General features: G+C 37.1%; 1 protein-coding gene across 2 annotated transcripts in view; it reads left to right on the top strand.

The window, feature by feature from the left end:
- The window catches only part of ncam1a (neural cell adhesion molecule 1a), a 241,725-nt gene that overhangs the window by 137,306 nt on the left and 91,233 nt on the right, over positions 1-13,186 (top strand). For both annotated transcript variants that reach the window (XM_081391322.1, XM_081391323.1), the window contains exon 2: positions 12,877-12,951. In XM_081391322.1, coding sequence (XP_081247448.1) covers positions 12,877-12,951 — 75 coding nt within the window. The remainder of the gene's footprint in view (positions 1-12,876; positions 12,952-13,186) is intronic.

Raw genomic sequence — 13,186 nt, 5'->3', positions numbered from 1 at the left:
AGTACATTATAATATTGTGATTGTAAAATTGTTCAAACTTAGCATTTAAAAGGATTTATTTTTTTGTTGTGTTGTTTTAAATAAATAGATAAATATATTTGTAAAAAATAAAAAGAACAGAGCCTCTGCCTTTTTATTCTAGCTTCATGCATTCTTTTTGATCAACACTTGAATGTGGGTAAGTTTCATAAAAAAAGCATCATTTTGAACAAAAAGCAGTTTTTGTCTAAGGGGCCGTTTACTGGCCACTTCATGCGTTTTCTTAGATCGGATTCATATCCGATCGTGAAAAGACCAGGTATAAATGCCCTCCGAAACGCATTCGAGACGGATTTGAATCCGATCGCTCAAACCACTTCAGGAGGTGGTCTGGGCCGCATTCCAGACGAAACTGGACAAGTGTAAACGCATCTGGTTGTTGAAACCACATATGTAAATTGTACTCCTCCCAAAAATGCTAAAAAATAAACATGTGAGAGCGTTATATACAGTAGGCTATATTTAATGTTATAGCCAGATATGACGACGCTACTGGAACACGCATCGTCGCAGATGAGAAGCTGAGCATCTATTCATTAAGCCAACTTGCAAACTATCGCAAATCAAAGTGAAAGTAAGTCGCAGACGCTTAATACACAATCATCATCATTTAAAGTAGAGAAACCAATGATCTTACCAGGGGTGTCGCCGCTCTCTCTTATTGCGGTCTTTGATTTTGAAATTTTAGCTGATGATCAATAAAATGCAGCTCATATCTGTTGCTTTCGGTGACGTGCACTCCATTAAATCTGCATATAGCGCAGGAATTGAAGATCGGATTTAAATCCGTTTCGCAAAAACACATTTATGTGACCAGGTGTAAATGGATTCGTTTTGATAAATCAGATAGCTATCCGATCTGAGAAAACGCATGAAGTGGCCAGGTGTAAACAGCCCCAAAGTCTACATTCAGATCAGATTCAGAACTGTAATCAAAACATAGATTTTGTCCATCAGCACCCCCAAAGCTTCACAGTCCTATACCTCATCCTGGGTTGACATTTTATTTGGTAACGTTAGGCAGTGTTGATTTCTATACTGTAAAATGTTTGATGATCGCGTTATTTTACATGTGCGCTAGTGTCATGATTCCTGTCTTGTGTTCTCCTTGTCTTGTGTGGACTTTTGTTATTTCCTGTTCTGTGCCATGTTTTGTAGTCCTTTGTAGTTTTTCTTGTTTATTAGTCTCTCCAGGTGTTTCTAATTAGCCCCGCCCCCTTGTTATCTTGTTTAGCTTGTTTATTTAAACCTCTGTGCTTCAGTTGTTGCTTGTAGTCCGCACAAGACAAGGAGAACACAAGACAGGAAACATGACAGCTAGAATAATAGATTATTCTATCGCTTGTTTCTTCTTGTTCTTCGCTTGTGTTTTGGACCAGAGGTTCTGCACTCTTTTAGATAATGCGTAATAGCGACCCCTACCGTATAACAGTGAAAATATGGATTGCCGTAAATTTCCATCAGTGGCTGGGAAAGAGTTAAAAGAAAAATGGAGAGAGTGAGAGAGATTTCCTCAGCCCTGTAATTGATGTGTGATCGCCAGTCAGAGAGCGAGTTCTATCTCCCTGATATTTAGTCACCCATATCTGAATTAAATACAAGGTCTGCTTTAGTACACTGCAGGCAGTGCTCAGTCTCTGTGTGGTGGGAGGTGCCCCTCAAGTTTCAAGCTGACACTGCAGACCGTGGGGCATCTGCACCATTAAAGGTAATAACATATGTAAATGAAATGAACTTGTTTTTGGCAAGGGATATTCAAGTCATTTGAATTTGTGTTAGTCACACGTCGTGGCAGCCTCTGAGCGAGTGGTCTAATTTATCATCCCGGAGACGTGCCATGCTTTTAAAGAACACATTTCACTTCACAGTTATTATATAATCTGTCAAGATGATAATCCATAACATGACCATTGCTGATGGCAGCTGATGTTTTTAGCAGGAGGTTACTGACAGTTAAAATTAGCTTCAGCTAGTTAGCTGGTTTTAGCTGGTTAAACTATTCAGCCAGCTGGTCTCCCAGTCTGACCAGCTGATAAGTGCCTAAAACTCCTTTACAACCATTAAAACAGACCAGCCTAAACAACTTTGAGAAACCAGCTAAGCACAAGTAGTTTTAAGAGGTTTAGGGGTTAGCTTTCCAACAAGAATATACAACAGGGCTGCCAACTCTCACGCATTGAGCGTGAGACTCACGCAATTGACACTTTTCACACGCTCTCACGCCACACATCCATTTTCTCACGCACAGAAAAATTGCGGAGCAAAGAGGTACTTTTAATATTAAACTAATTCTCAGCTCTTAGATTCCGTCAATTTTATTACGAAATTCAGACAAAAATACGTTTGGCGCTTGTAAATGTGACGTGACAGATCGCTGAGCGCCTCAGTTCAAGTGCACGTGAACCGATCATCTGTACAACTTACCGAAAGTATGCATAATATCGACCAATTAGTGTTTTTCAACCACGGAAAGAGGTCAATATAACAGCAGGAGAACAATTATGTCACATAACGTTACATTTACCTCATGAAAGCCATTTAATGACCATAGCATGTTAATTGAATAGAAAAAATAGCTAGAGATATTTTGCTGAGCACTATATTACATATTTATTATATATTTACTTATGTCATTAGATAATTGTTATTATAACAAGAACTGCATTATATTTAATTTAATTTGTTATTTTTAACCTTTAATAATACCAGATTGGGCCCTCTATGTTTACAGCATTAGGTGAGATTTTTTTTTTAAATCAAATTTAAAATAAACATGTATCTAAATTAGTCAATATTGAATCAAAATCGGAATCAAATCACAAGAATGGAATTGAAATCTTGAAATTTTTGTCAAGCAACAATAAAAACTGTATCCTACCAGTCATTGTACAAACATTGTAACATGTTTTCACTAAACTTCATAAAATTCTATTTAGTTACCAAATGTTTTGACAATCACAATTACACTTATTGTGATGCAATATTTGTTTTTACATTCCAAGCTAAACTCAAAAGTTGGCAGCCCTGATATACAACAATTTTTTCTTTAAAGCAATAGTTCTCAATCAGGGGACCTCAGAAAACTTCCAAGGGGGCCTCAAGAGGACTTAAACTAATATTTAAGTAATAACAATGGTACATCATGAATTCAAAAAGATTGAGAACCACTGCTCTAAAGTCAAATGTCATCATTCCCACAATCACAAGCATTCAATCTTCAAGTGAGAGCAGCAGGTCAATAGCAGGGGGCCTTATTTTGCTTTGTGGTTCTTGAAACGGATACTTTGCTCTTGTTCTGCAGTCATGCACTTTGGTTGCTGCTTTGCCGCATGCCATCACCTCTGGAAGAGCATTTACACATACTTCTGAGGCGAAGGTCGACAATACTACTTACTTTCTAGATCACAGCTGTTTTATTTATGCTGCCCTCTGGTATAATAGCTTTTTGATCCTGGGATAAACACAGAATATCTCCTCGAGAGAAGACATGTAGCCCTCTTAGACATAAATGAAGCATTTTTTGGTGTGGATTATATATGTCACTTCCTTTGTCAACATGTATAGGCTCATACTTATGTTGGCTTTACGCTGTCTGCTTGTGTTTGTGTGTGCATGCCTATAATCCTATTAGCTTTATGGATTTTGGCATTACATATAAGCTTTCTCATCAACACTTGTTGAACTTCTCAAAGTAAAGCATAACATCACAAATAATTAGTTTCATGTGAGAGGCTTTGTTTATTCAATTGTCTGTCTCACACGTCTCTTTAATCAGCGTGTAATGGACATCTGTTGGTTCTCCATAGTGTGGACCTGGAGTGTAATTTCTCTCAACAGTTTCCTTTACGTTCAGGGCTTCTGTTTTGATTCAGGGCTTAATTATTCAGAGACAGTTTGGATGGTGCAAATGTAAGTTGTGGGCGTTTGTAATTGTTTTGAATGTTGTTGTTGTTGTTCATTGTTTTTGCTCTTAGTAAGTTAGCGCAAGAAAGCCAATGTTTTGCGAAACTTTGAGGGACGGAACTGTCTTAAATATGAGAAAAGTGGGAGGTTACTGCTAGTCACTTAAATCCTGCATTTTTTCGGATCACAGAGTGTTAAAATAGAACTTCAGAGCTATTCTCCCATCTGTTCTTACAATATGGTGCCGTGTAACCTTGAGAAAATCGCAAAACAGTTGGCTATGCCTTTTTCCCTAAGCTATTACTTTTTGTAATTGCCTTCAAGTCAGACTGCTTTAAAATATAAATAAAGTACAAGCTTTTAAGTTAATAGGAGGTTTCACGATCTTTTTTTTTTCAGTGTGAAACAGTATAACGACTACAGAGTCATTACCACAGCTTGTTAGTCTTTTTTATTTTTTATTTTTTTTGTCTAAAGACAAAGTTAATGCTGCATCCTCTGCACATCATGCTTGCATAGACTGAGACAAATACTGGAACTGAAATATTCGGCGCAATCGGACCGGATGATTAGAGTGGTAATGAGGCCATCCAATAACTTGCTCTCACCCTGAACGCCCTCTGTGTTGGCATCAACTGGAAGAGTTCCACCTAGAGGGTATCCCAGGCCCTCCAGTTTCCATAGTAACTTGTGAAAGGGCCCCACATTGTGGTGCATGAAGTTTTCGGAGTTCAAAGTTGACATGCCACCCTAGAGATACTGGTTTCCTTCAATGACTGGTTGGGTAAGAAGTGAAAACAGCTGTTCTCCATGGAGTTTCTCTGTTTCATTTACTGCCAACCTCAAATTAACCACACAAGCTTCACTGTATTAGAAGGAATACATGCTCATAAATGTAGTTCATCACAGAAATCATCAGACATGGATGAGCACAGGAAAGAACAGATAGTGAAAGATATGCATATAATGTAATATTATATAATTTATTACCGTTCACAATGTTTGGAGTCAGAACGATTTTTTTTAAAGAAATTAATTATTTTATCCAGCAAAGACACATTCATTTGATCAAAAGTGGCAGTAAAGACATTTATGTTACAAAAAATGTTAAAATAGTGTCAAAAAATAATAAATGTTGTTCTTTTCTTCAAAGAATACTTTCTATTCATCAAAGAATCCTGAAAAACATACATCACGTTTTCCACAAAAATATTAATCAGCACAACTGTTTTCAACATTGATAATACGAAATGTTTCTTAAGCACAAAGTCAGCATATAGAAAGATATCTGAAAGATCATGTGACACCAGAAGACTGGAGTAATGATTCTGAAAACTTATCTTTTCATTACAGGAATAAATTACATTTTAAAATATATTAAAATATATTAAACAGTTATATTATATAATTTAATGATTAATATGATTATATAATTTATTGCAAAAAATAAAAACTCATATACATATCTGTCATTTGAACAATTTATAATTCAGTAAGTGCTCTGGCTGATTCAGCGAGTTCATTCAGTGAAATATTTGACAGACCAGATCTGAGTCAAAGCAGTCATGCTTGAGTTGTTCGTCATTTTGAATGATTCATTAAAAGTGTCATTAGTTTATGACTGGACTGGACTAGAGTCACATTATGTTCCAGGTGGTATCTTATGTGATGAAATGGTTCATTTTGATTATGTAGCTGTCATATTGAGCTGTGTGTTTAACTAAACGTAAACTATGGGATGTGTAGAGGCTAAAACAGACACTTAACAGGTTTATGAAGATTACCAAATCATTAATCACTGACAACCTGAGAACAAACCGGAATGGAGAAGTAGATTCATATTCAGAATCTCAGATGCACCTCACATAGAGGCATGTCATATAAAATCATGTCTTGAAATGTGTTTTAGGTTGAACTCAGCAACTCCATGCTTTGTACCAGGTGTATGTGTGTGAATGTGTTTGAGTTAGCCTTAATTCTGCTGAGAAGGAATGATATCGTACATATCGGAGTTTGCCCATGCTCTTTCATCTTCCCTTCATAGCTCGCTTGACGTGGAATTTCAAAGCACCTTATACAGAATGGCAAAAATAAACTTACTGTCAGGAAAGTTTTTCTGTGGGAGAATCTCTTTAATCTGGCCCACAGAAATTTAAGCTCTCCCCGAGTTGACACCCAACGTCAGGCACACGTCAACGTGCGGGCAGCTCATCTCCTCCAAGTCTTCGTGAAGCCTCTGTGATTAATAGTCGTGTGTTTTGCCAACATCAGTGTCTCTGCCTCCGTTACACAAGAATTAATACACCATGTTTGCTGGCATGTTTCGCCAGAGTACGGAGATGAATTGCTGCAGCTGTGTATTTGCATGAATATAGTGATTTAATGTAGAGGATGTAGCTTTGTGTCAGACACAAACACATGGATTGGTAACACATCAATGAACTTGGGAAAATGCAGAGCTGTTTTCATTAGCCGTCAAAGACTAATACATACATTTCATAGAAAACTTGACATCTAATAAATGCGGGATTTTACTAGCAGAAACATGTGATCGTAAGTCAAGGGAAAATAGGAGTGGATGTAGATGTACAAAGTAATATTTATTCCTCATTTGAAAGATAGCATTGTAAGATAGCTATAACCCATATTCAAGATGTTACGTTTGATATGTGACCCTGGACCACAAAACCAGTCTTATGTGTATTTTTTCTAAAATTGAGATTTATACATCATCTGAAAGCTGAATACACAATCTCTCCATTGATGTATGGTTTATTAGGATAGGACAATATTTGTCCGAGAAACAACTATTTGAAAATCTGGAATCTGAGGGTGCAAAAAAATCGGAATATTGAGAAAATCGCCTTTAAAGTTGTCAATTTCTATTGGCGATAGTGCTGCATCCATTCACAAAAATAAATGTTTTATATATTTAAGGTGGGAAATTTACAAAATATCTTCATGGAACATGATCTTTACTTAATATCCTAATGATTTTTGACATAAAAGAAAAATCTATAATTTTGACCCATACAATGTTTTGTTGGCTATTGCCACAAATATACCCGTGCAACATAAGACTGGTTTTGTGATCCAGGGTCACATATGTTCAGGCTTTTTGGGGGTACAGTTTGAAAAATAAAGCTCTTTCTTGCTTCTTATTGCTTTATAAAGTTGCCTCAGAAAGGTCTATAGTACATGTAGAAAGCTATTTGTTAGCATTCCCATTCATCTCAATGGCAGTAGCTTGACAGGACCATGCTAACCAGCCAAACCTTTACAGCTTGGTTGGCCAGAGCTAAATACTGACAGTTTAGCAATATTAACTCACTCTCCTTATGTGGTGGCTAGTTCGTTTTCATTTGTATTATTAATATGCTATATTCTATGAGATGAGATGATATACTGATTTGCTAAGTGAGTTATCCATGAAGATTCAGAGTGAAAGTGCACGGAGCATGCTAGAGGATCGTGCTGGCAACACAGCGAGTTACCACCTATAAGGCTGAGCTGTTTCAGATTTATTTTGTAATTAGGCTTATCGATTTGCCGTCCTATTGTGTTTTATGTGTTCATTTGCCTTCCTTTTGCTCCCAACAAGGACACAGCGCTGCATTTTTGCTGTATTGACACACGCTACACAAGGAGTCCAAACATTTGGCTTCATTCAATATACAGCCTCAAGACTGCATTACCAAGTCAAAGAAGTTCAAATAACAATATCATCACTGTACCGGATTTCTCATGGTCTGCGTTTATTTATTTTGTTGAGTTGTTCAAGGCGCTCTAGTGTTTTTGAGTGGAAATTGGACTATTTCTTAAGCGGAAATGCTTTCAGTGAACAAACAACTTAAGTCATAGGCAAGTTTAATATGTTGGCCTTTTCCCTCCTGCTCATAATTTATTTTTATTTATTTTTTGTACTTTTTACACAATACATGGATAAGGTATTGGATTACAGTTTTTTACTCAGATTAAGTATATACAGAGACTTTTCAATCTCAAGGACCAACTAATATAGCTGGGGTACTGAAGGCAAGCACTTAATACTTGATTTGGTTTTGAACATATTTTTCTTTTAACAATATGTGCTGAAAGTGTAAGCGCACTGTCTGGAAATTCATTTTGAGCAAACAATACAGAACCACTGTTTCCTCCCACAGTATTTTAATGTCAGTGAATATCTCTAGGTGCATTTCATATACAGACACAAACAAATAGGGATGGTCTTTGCTTGACTGCAGATACTAGAGCAAATATTCACACAACCACACATGACACTTTCTATCTTGGAACATGATGATGAAATACTGGTCTGTAGGTCTGTGTTCACGGTTGTCGAGGTTGGCAGATGTTTACATTGTCCTTGTTCTGCTACTGAAATACCCTCAATTCATTTAAAGCCTGACATATTAAATATAAATGTAATACACATATACACTTCAAGGGCCCTATTTTAACGATCTGAAACGCAAGTGTCAAGCGCAAAGCGCAAGTAACTTTGTGGGCGGGTCTTGGGCGCTGTTGCTATTTTCCCGGCGGGATAAATGACTCTTGCGCCCGGCGCAAATCTAAAATGGGTTGGTCTGAAGTAGCTTCATTATTCATAGGTGTGGTTTGGGCGTAACGTGAAATAAACCAATCAGAGAGTCATCTCACATTCCCTTTAAGAGCAGACGCGCTTTTTCCATAGCGGATTGCTATTGTAACGGTGGATTTGCCAGGCGCACGCGAGGAGCGGTTCACAGCCGAGGAGAGCAACGCTCTCGTCACAGCCGTAAAAGAGAGAAGTTACATTGAAATGGAGAAACCCACCCAAATTAACTTCGGTTAAACAGGCGTATGATAATTTGGGTAAATGTGTAAGCTAGATGTATGCTTTTATAATAAATTGTCTGTCTATCTATCTATCTATCTATCTATCTATCTATCTATCTATCTATCTATCTATCTATCTATCTACCTATCTATCTATCTATCTATCTATCTATTGTAATAATGTATGATTTGCAAAAATGAAAACTGCTGCTTCTGTGTAGATGAGAGAATCAAAGTGCGCGTTGTGCACACGCTACATTGATTATGGCCAAGCATGCACCCTTAAAATAGCATATGAATAACATGCAAAATGCGCCACTGACTTTAAACTATTTTTTCCTGGTTAGTGGCGCAATTGTTTTCTAAACCTGCAAAATAGCATGAAGGAACGTTTGCGCCGGAACACGCCTCCTCTTTGCGCTGAACCGCCCTGGGGAGCGCAAGTGTATTTCCTTGCTTTGCGCGGGTGCAAAATAGGAATGATACATGCGTCAGTGTACAAAGTCAATTGCGCTGGGTGCAAGATAGGGCCCCAAATGTAACGATAACCAGCTGGAGTGCCCTCGAGAGCCACCAGAGGGCGCTCCACAATAGACTAGGATCACTTCCTCATAAACTACATTTCCCATAACTCACTGCCCGGACTCATCAGCACTCATCATCTCATTCACCTGTGTCTTATCATCTTGTTTCACTCACACCATAAATACCTGGTTTTCACATTCACTCAGAGCGAAGTCTTGTTTTACTGTTACTACATTTCTGAGCGTTATTTACCCGTGTTTGATTCTTGTTTTGCTGACCTTGGACTGTTTCACCGTTTCCTGATCGTTTCTCTGCCTGGCCTGACTCGGATTGTTTATTGGACTCTGATTATTGCTGCCTGCCCTGACCTCTGCCTGTTATTTGGATATTCTCTGTGTTTCCTCCTTTTATCTGTTCTCTGTTGATGACCCTGCCTGTACGACTACTCTGTAAATAAACTGCATTTGGATCTTCACCTTCGAGTCTCGGAGCCGTTTCGTAACACCAAATGTTTAGAGCCCGTTTTTAAATGTTTTTGAAAGATGCTCACCAAGGCTGAATTTTTTTTGATCAAAATACAGTAAAATTAAAACTTTGATTAATTTAAAGTAATGTTTTTTAATGCTACATTTGTATATATTCCTGTGAACAAAATCAAAGCTGAATTTTCAGTCTTCGGTGTCAGATGATCCTTCAGAAATCATTCTGATATGCTGACTTTGTGCTCAAGAAACTTGTTGAAAACATTTGCAGTTGTGCTGCCTTATGCTTTTATAAACATACGAAGAGTTCAGATGCAAAAGCCTCTAAGTGCCATCTGAAATTTTCTTCTAAAATGATCATTTTTATCAAGCTCATATATTTAAGTTCAGTAATTTCACTTAAATAACAATTAATAGGTAGTTTTCATTGCCATTTAAGTGAAATTACTGAACTTAAATATACAAGCTTGATAAAAATGATCATTCTAGAAGAAAATTTCAGATGGCACTTAGAGGCTTTTGCATCTGAACTCTTCATACATTCTCTTGCTTCATTGCATTTAGGATTTTTGAAGCATTTTTTTTTATTAAAAAAACTTACTTGTGAAGAGTTTCAATGTCAATAAAGGTTGTGTATATACAATGTTCTTGCTATAATTACATTTACTTAAATAATTTTATTTATTGTACTTATTCATAAGAATTTATTATTTATATTTATTAGTCATATTCATATTAAATTATGAATAATAAGTAAAATAATGTAATTATAGAACATTGCTGTTGATAGTGTAGGCTGCAGATTAAAAAAAAATCACCCACTCTAAATGTATCTTAGTTAATTAAGTCGTATTGCTCAATGTAAATTCAAAAGTTTTCCTGGACTTTTATCAAGGTAGAAGAATCAGATGTAGAGCACTTTGGGTAAAATCTGATTTATTACATGCAACATGTTTCTAATTACCCATGATTGCAGTGTGTATAAGCGAGCTCTGTGTTGCAGAATGCCGCTGTTCAGATCGATCTCGTGGTTTAGTTCTTGGTCAATTCCTCTCTTGTTGCAAACATCAGGAAACGAAACATTCTTCTAATTTTTTGATAGATTATAGTGTTTATGATTGACAAGCTCAATGGCGCCGCATGCCTGCAGTGATTCTTCTGACAAGAAACAATCAGATGTTGTTTGTCGGCAGGTACATTTTCACTTGAGATGAGAGAGCGGTTTGCCTTCATCTCTTTTTCTTGCGACGTGATGGCATCTATCGCTCGTGGAGCTAACGGCTGCTTGCTGTCTAGGCTCATCTCATTCACCGCTGTAGAAACAGGAAGATGAAATGTATCAGCCTCATATCGGGAAACTAATATGCCATAATTTACCGCATTACGGACCCCAACTGCACACGAAAAAGAAATGTCCAGGGAGCTCCATCAAGTGCTTTCCATTAAACTGGAAAATTGAAGCTTAAGGTACCATTATGAAATATCAGTGTAGTTCAGAACCCCCAGGTAATTGTGGGTGGAAAACGAATTTGCGAGAGACCTAGTGTATAATTCATCTTGTTTCTGATAGTGCATAGCCCTAGCCCTATTTAGTCCAAGCATTAGCCTGCCTAACACTGAGGTTTTTCAAGAAGCGCTTGTGACAGTTCTTGGGGTTACCATGGCTACGGTTTATTGCACAATGCTCTTGTATGCCAACACCCCGTGCACCCATTTCTGTACCGTGGTAAATACTCCTCTCCGCCTGCCACATTAACAGAGCTGGAAAAGTGCCAGCGCTATTGACGTGTTGTTATCTTCAGGTCCAAAAATGCACGGCCCTGTGCTCCTCGTACACCCACTGACAACATCCTTCCCAGGAGTGCGTTTTAATTGGTTGGCAGGCCCAGTCACTGGGGATGTACAGCATATGCTGCTGCTTTTTCAAGACAGAAACTGTGATTTTATGTAAACTACCTTAGTAATTAGATAACAAAGAAAAATACTTCGGTTAGGATGTGTAGGAGGAACATGTACAAGTGTGTATGGGTATAATTTAAGAATGGGTCATGATGAATGATCACCAATTACACTAGGCTTCATAGACCGAATATCAGGGGATTTTAATTGATAGTTAATATACACTACCATTCAGTAGTTTGGGGCCAGTAAGATTTCATGGTCACACTTTAGTTTAGGGTCCAATTCTCACTATTAACTTACTATTCCATGACCTTTGCCTCAATAAACTCCTAATTACTGCTTATTAATAGTTAGTAATGTAGTTGTTACGTTTAGATATTGGGTAGGATTAGGTATGTACAATAAGGTCATGCAGATTAAGGCATTTATATGTGCGTTATAAGTTATAAGCTAATATCCTAGTAATATGCATGCTTATAATGGTGAGAATTGGACCCTAAACTAAAGTGTTACCAATTTGATCATTATAGTTATTATTATTATTTGAAAGAAATTAATTTGTCTATTCAGTAAGGACACATTACATTGATCAAAAGTGACCATAGAGGCATTAATAATGTTGCAAAAGATTTCTATTTCAAATAAATGCTGTTGTACTTTCTATTCATCAAGGAATCCTATAACAACTTGTCATTTTTCCACAAAAATATTGAGAAGCACAATTGTTTTCAAAATTGGTAATAATGTAAAAAATTGTTAATATGTTTCTGGAGCACCAAATCAGCATATTAGAAGAATGATTTCTTATGGATCATGTGACACTGAAGACTGAAGTAAAGGCTGCTACAATGTATTAAATTCTTTACAACATTACTGTTTTGCTGTATTTTTGATCAAATAAATGCCGCTTTGGTGTGCATAAGAGACTTCTTTCAAAAACATAAAAATCATACCGACCCCAAACTTTTGAATTGTTGTGTACATTTTTCAAGTTCTGCTTTCAAACTTCTGCTCAAAAATGTATTATACATGTATTGATGTTGTACATCTGATGAAATGATAACAAAGCATTTTGGATTAATAATTCAGGCAACCGACTAACTAGTTGATTTTAAAAATCCATAGTTTTGCACATCCCTTGTGTGATTGGTGTATAGTATGTGGGTTATTTCTGAAATATGTATTCTCTGTCTCTCTGCCTCCTCAGCTGCTTTGCAAGTGGGTATCATTCCGGCCCAGGGAGAGATCAGCGTGGGAGAGTCCAAATTCTTTTTGTGTGAAGGTAGGAGGATGACCCTCCTGTGATGAAACATATCGGGAGTCACGTCACATTTAACCTTCATGAAGTGCTTTTGATTTCAAACCTGCCTTCACTGCTTTGTTCAATGCATTTAAACAAGCCCTTTCGTTCTGATTGGTGCCTGGGCAAGGTTGACTAAAGCTTTGATGTGCTTATTTACAGCAGATACATTCATTGACCTGTCTGACTTTTGCAGTGAATCAATTTGTGAATTTTA

The sequence above is a fragment of the Scardinius erythrophthalmus genome (genome assembly GCF_964197995.2).
Source record: "Scardinius erythrophthalmus genome assembly, chromosome: 17".
In the NCBI taxonomy this organism is placed as follows: Eukaryota; Metazoa; Chordata; class Actinopteri; order Cypriniformes; family Leuciscidae; genus Scardinius; species Scardinius erythrophthalmus.
This window is presented reverse-complemented; position numbering and strand designations above follow the sequence as displayed.